Source organism: Eutrema salsugineum, unplaced genomic scaffold, assembly GCF_000478725.1.
Source record: "Eutrema salsugineum unplaced genomic scaffold, Eutsalg1_0 scaffold_17, whole genome shotgun sequence".
NCBI classification, from domain to species: Eukaryota; Viridiplantae; Streptophyta; class Magnoliopsida; order Brassicales; family Brassicaceae; genus Eutrema; species Eutrema salsugineum.
This window is the reverse complement of record NW_006256852.1, coordinates 805,934-812,307: the sequence shown is the minus strand read 5'-3', so window position 1 is coordinate 812,307 and position 6,374 is coordinate 805,934. Positions and strand designations below refer to the sequence as shown.

The following is a 6,374-nucleotide window of genomic DNA, read 5'->3' as shown; positions in this document are numbered from 1 at the left end:
ATAAGATAGAAGAGACAATCAGCTTTCTCATGCAATTGAATTGGACGCAATCCAACGATTAGGTCATACAATATATCTAATTTTCTGAAGACCCGTTCTATCTGTCCAATATCGTGCCTTGTCCAAGTTAAAAGTATTTTTGGCAAGCTTTTCGATGAGATTTGGAGCAAAATTATGTGAAACGAATAAGAATTCAAACTCATATGATTTTGTATTATAACTGCATTAACTAGTACTAATCCCCTGAGATTTACTAACACGGTGGTCTTTCATAAGTTCCCGGGTCTTCTCTACATCACCCCAACGGTTAACTCCAGCATAAATATTCGACAAAAGCACATAATTTCCACTGTTTTCCGTTTCTAGCCCCAACAAATGTTTTAGCGCAGTTTCACCCCTCTCCAAATCATTGTGGATTTGAGCTGACCCAAGAAACGATCTCCACAACATCGCATTCGGCTTCATTGGCATGTTCTCGATGAAATCTTCAGCTTCTTCCAACCTCCCGGATCGACCCAGTAGATCAACTAAACACCCGTAATGCTCAACTTTAGGCTCGATCCCATAAACCGCTTTCATCGAGTGGAAAATCTGAAGACCATCCTCGACTAAACCGGAGTGCGAACATGCCGATATCGTCACCACAAAAGTCGCTTCGTCCGGGATCAATCCTTGAGAGATCAAGCTCCTGTACAATTTAATAGCTTCTTTGCCAAACCCGTGAACTGCTAAACCTCGAATCATGGCATTATAACAAGATGCGTCTCTGTCACGCATTTCGTCGAACATTTGGCGCGCGAAACTCAAACATCCGCATTTTGAGTAGAAATCGATAAGCGAAGTTCCAACAAACTGGTTAAGAGTCAGATTATTCTTCAAGAGATACACATGAGCCCATACTCCTCCACGAAACTCACCCAAATTCGCACAAGATTTGATCAAAGCTACGAGAGAAACCTCGTTAGGCCTCACAAGCGAGCTTCTATGCATATCAACAAACAATCTCAAAGCCTCCTCCGATAAACAGAGACCACTCTCGCTCTCTCCGTCGCCGGAATTCGCGTACGCAGCGATAAGGGTGTTCCAAGTAGCCAAATCAGGTCCTTTAATCCGATCGAACAGAGATCTAGCTGCTCTCAGTTTCCCGCAATTAGCGTAGAACCCAACCAAAGCAGCTTGCACAAACCGATCATGATTAACCGGTTCGATGAGTTTCAACACATGGGCATGAAGAGCTCTGCCATGGCGATGCCACCGTGTGTCAAAGCCAGAGGCTTTGAAGAGAGAAGGGTAAGTAAACTCGTTGGGTCTGACAGAGACGGATCTAAAAATCTGAGCGTATAGAGAAAACGCGAGATGGGTTTGAGAAGATTGGTGATTGGAGACGATAGAGGAGATGAGAGTGTTGTAGAGGAAGACGGAAGGGTTCGCGATTCTGCGGAAGATTGAGAGTGCGTAGGATAAGCAGACGGTGGAGGATAAGAGAAGGAGCTTACTGAGAGGAAATGTGTGGTGAGAGAGGCCGATTGTGAGGAATTGGGCATGGATTTGCTTGAGGTTTTCTAGGGTTTTGCATTTTGATATTAGGTTTAAGCATCGATGATTGTTGCTTGTGCTTGGAGATGTCATATGCAACAAAAAGAAGACGCCAAGTTATTTCAGCTTTTCCAAAGTTTCTCAATTTTTGAATTTGGGAAGAAGATCAAATTAGCTTTGACGTATAAATACTACAGGCCTAATTTGGTTACTTATTATAAGCCCAATAAGGTTTCATTAACATATTATGAGCCCATGTTATCCTTTCTCAATCATCATATGATTCATATTCATTAGAAGAATTCGATGTGCATATTCTCTTGAAGCTAAGTGTTAGCTGTGTCACATGTTAAAGTGCAAGTGATACAATTAACAAAAAGAAAAAAAAATTATGAGGCAGTTCGAATGGGTTCAATTTTAGTTTGATTTCATTTAATTCGGTTTAAATGTACGGATTCTTGGAGATCCGATCAAATTAGAACAATACAGAGAAGTATTAATTCGGTTTGATAGGAAATATTTAAGACTTTGAAATTTGATTAATTGCAGTGGATACGACAAACGAATTTGTTTGCGGACGTAATTTCTTTTTATTAGTTGTTTTGTCTGCTGCCAATCGGTTTTGATCATTGGTTTGCAATGTATATTGTATGCCCCAAACAATATAATAATCCAATTCGCAAAATGATTAGTCCAATTCCATTCTCTACAACCATCCAAAACCTATGTGTGTATTCTTCAATTTGGTTTAGTTTTTTATTCTATTTCTTTGGTTTTTGGTAAAATTATTTTTCTTTGGTTTGATCTGGATAACTTAAATTTAAATTTAAGAAAAATGGAGAAGCAAGTAAAGGTTTCTTTGGAACACATCAAAGTTTGTCCCTATAACAAGACAATCCCACCTTTCCTCATCTCCAATAAAAAAAGAAAAAATCATGCATATAATATCTCCTTTTTATCTTGATTTATTCTTTTAATAGCAATAATTTCTATGCAGATGTGAGACTGATAATTCTTTTTGAATACCTTTAGTGAAAATGATGCATCAAATCTTCTTTCACTAGAGTGCATCTCCACACATGACCCAATATATATTAATATATATATATATATATAATATAAAGAACAATTCTCCATCGCTAATACCCAAAATCTCTGTTCATGCATCCTTTAATTATTTGTTTTTGATCTCTATTTTGTTGGAGTATTCAAAATAGAGTGATCATATCCAAAATAGACATCCCTAACCGTTAATTATTTGCTTTAAATCTCTATTTTGTCGGAGTATTTACTATAGTCATGTGTCTCATCTCCAGACATGAGCTAATTAATAAAGAAAATCAAGAAATGAGCAATTCTCCATTTCTAATACCTAACATCTCTGTTCATGAGCTAGTCATAGCGTTAGACATACATTCACTTAAAAAAGCCAATAAATCAATATTAATTGGATTTTAACTTCTCGGTATACATAAATCGTAAACTTAGTCAAACTGCCATGATACTCGGTATCTTTTCCTGAATTTTCAAGAATATGTTAAGTGAATTTTAAGATTGTGTAAAAAAAAATTCAAAAAGTAAACATCATATCATTTCTTGACAATCCATCTCATATTCTCATGTACTATATTGTAAGAGTGTTGCTCAAAGACAACTATACGACAAAGTCTGGATTTATACTCACCATTTGTTAAATGATTAATAATTTTTCCAATTTTTGGGCACTTTCAATTACATTTTACGTTAATAATGTTTTGATGATTTATTTAGTCTTTTTATAAAACTTGTTCAAAATTTTGGGAACAGAAGTGCACTTTGGGGTGCTTTTCACAATAAAAAGCAAAAAATAGGACTAAGATCAGAGATGATAAAAAGACAGAACCTCTGTAAAGTAACTTGTATTAATATTATTTTACTTTATTTTAGTTTTTTTTATGGGTTCTCATCTCTTTGCTTTTCAAATTCACAACAAATAAATAAATGTAGTTTGATTCCTAACTATGCTCTATTCATGTTTCTAGAATAACCATATAGTTGGCGACATTAGCAAGGAAAATTATCAACGTTTTCGACAGTAAAAAAACAATTAAAAGATGTAAACAAAAACTAGTAAAAGCAGTTGTTGATAACGAATAAATCAACTGGGAAAAAAATTTGTCTTGAAAACTACCCGTTGATATAGTCATATAGGTAGAGAGTTTTACAAAGTTTTTATTATTAAAAAATAAAGTAGTGTAATAACCACAATATTTACCTTTTATTTGTTAATCTTTAAAAGCAAAAGCTAAAGGGGAGTGACACAAAAGCTATAGTGGCAGATTTGCAGATTATACACCGTTTAGGCCAGCTCTGACATCTTTAAATATTTTTACTCTCCACATTTACATTTTTTTTTATCTCTTCTTTTAATTTCAGTTCACACTGTAAATTTACTGTTATTAACTTATCATGCATTAAACATTGCAATTGCTTTCATCTTACTGACCACTGGTAAAAAGAAAATTTTGTCGATAGAAAATGTCGGAAGAAGTATTGATAAGCAGTTAAATAATCAATTTAAACTAACTTTTAATTGAATTTGATTTGGAGTGTAAACTATGAGTAAAGGTATTTGTGTAAATCGTTAGACTAAAGTTCTAATCCAATTCTAACTATTTTTACTGCATATTTCCACCTCGTCAATTACTGAATATTCTGTGCAACATTTTTCGATATTTCTGTTTGTAAAACTCAGCGATTTAGATTTAGAAATAAACCTTAGTTTAGTGAATAAAAAACAGTAAAATAAAACAATTTTACTCCAAACGTGCAAGATTTATCGTGCTTGTCAAGTGTGAACTTTCCAAGAAGCAATAAGAAATTAGGGCACCCATAAAAAGATATGGAATTTCCCCCAAAGTTTGCTTTAATCATAGATTAAATGTCTATTTTGTCGTTTTTCAAAACTTAATAAGCAAATAAAAATAAGTAACATGATCATTGTAAATCAAACCATTTTAATACATTAGAACTCCCATCTCTTCCTATAATCATAACGTTTGCTTAATTTGTTAACGATATATATATATATATATATATTGGCCAATTTTTTTGTAAGACCATCTTTATCCCAGAGAGATGGGTCCGTTTCTAAACCATTTTTTGCAATAAAATATTCAGATTCAGACCCAAAAATGTTGAAGACGATTCTTAAATATGGACGGTTGGAAACGTTTCTAATAACGGGTAGAATTATTTTTTTTTAGAAACCTATTCTGGTTTCTAGCAATGTTTAGAGCATCTCCATTAGTGTTACCCAACATGGATCTCTTAAGATTAGTTTAGTAATTTTTTTAGGATGAGAGAAAAGTATAAGAAACTCCTGTATTTTTGATGTCCATTAGTAACTGTATTTATGTTTCTTAGGAATAAAATAATAATATTTTTGTAAATAAATAATTTCACTAATTTTTTTGGTTTTTTTAATATTATAACATATTAAACTTAAACAAGTGGTTATTTATTTCATAATACTGAAATTTTAAATATAATAACATATTAAACTTTAATAAGTAGTTATTTATTTCATAATACTAAAATTTAAAACATACAAATTATTGAAATTGAAAACATAAAACGATTGCTTCTAATTGGTAGAACCACCAAATTTGTTCCAAATATGCTACATCAGATCAGCTTTCAAACGTTTATGTATTTGTTTATCACGAATTTCATTACGAATGCTGATCATATTGCTGATATTTGTAGGCATATCCGTAGAATACATCATATCAACTTGCGATGATCTGTTTTCGTCTGGTTGTTGGAATCCTGATATATCATGCAGATTGTGGTTATCTCGTTCGTTTTCGACAATCATATTGTGTAATACGATGGATGCCCTCATGATCTTCCCAATCTTTTGCTTATCCCAGATTAGTGCTGGATTTCTAATAATGGCAAATCGAACTTGGAGAACTCTGAAAGCACGCTCGACATCTTTCCTGACGGATTCTTGAACTGTAGCAAACAACATTGCTTTGTCATCTTGTGGAAGGTTAATAGACTGTATAAAAGTTGTCTATTTCGGATAGATACCGCCAGTAAGGTAATAAGGCAACTTATAATTGTGACCGTTGACGGAGTACTTCACTTTCGGAGCTCGACCTTGTAAACGATCATCAAACAAAGGTGAGCGGTCAAGAACGTTTATATCGTTTAGGGTACCTGGAGGCCCAAAGAATGCGTGTCATATCCAAAGATCGTATGATGCAACAGCTTCTTATACGGTTGTCGGTTTTTCTGAACCACGGGTATATTGGCCTTTCCAAGTGGTAGGACAATTCTTCCATTTCCAGTGCATACAGTCAATGCTTCCTATCATCCCGGGAAAGTCACATGCCTCTCCAACATCGAGTAGGTGTTGTAGATCTTCTGGTGTGGGTCTTCTTAGGTACTCATCTCCAAACAAGTCTATTATGCCTGCAGTGAAATTTTCCAAGCATAAAATTGCGGTAGATTCACCTAATCGGAGATATTCGTCCATTGCGTCTGCCGCAAAACCATATGCCATCATACATATTGCTGCGGTACATTTCTGCAGTATTGATAGCCTAAGCGACCGGTAGCGTTCCGTTTTTGTTGAAAGTATGGAACATCTTCAGATAGCCTATCCACAATCCGCATGAACAATGGCTTGTTCATTCTAAAACGGCGTCGGAATATATGTGGAGGATAGGTTGCATCTTCCGTGAAGTAGTCGTTCTATAACCGGATGTGACCTTGTTCCCGTTCTCGTTCAATGTATGCTCTTTTCTTCTTCTTCTTAGCTGTTGGAAGACGCTCTCTAATTTCTTCAT

The 6,374-nt window shown here is 34.6% G+C and overlaps 1 protein-coding gene across 1 annotated transcript; it reads right to left on the bottom strand.

Annotated features, from left to right (window-relative positions):
- Positions 1 to 225: 225 nt before the first annotated feature.
- LOC18020466 (pentatricopeptide repeat-containing protein At5g43790) lies at positions 226 to 1,629 on the bottom strand. Its single transcript, XM_006403124.2, has one exon. The coding sequence runs from the start codon at positions 1,627 to 1,629 to the stop codon at positions 226 to 228; it is 1,404 nt and encodes a 467-aa protein (XP_006403187.1).
- Between the last annotated feature and the right edge of the window lie 4,745 nt (positions 1,630 to 6,374).

Excerpts from the sequence above, each read along its gene's own strand:
- LOC18020466 (XM_006403124.2), bottom strand. The coding sequence starts at position 1,629 with ATGACATCTCCAAGCACAAGCAACAATCATCGATGCTTAAACCTAATA.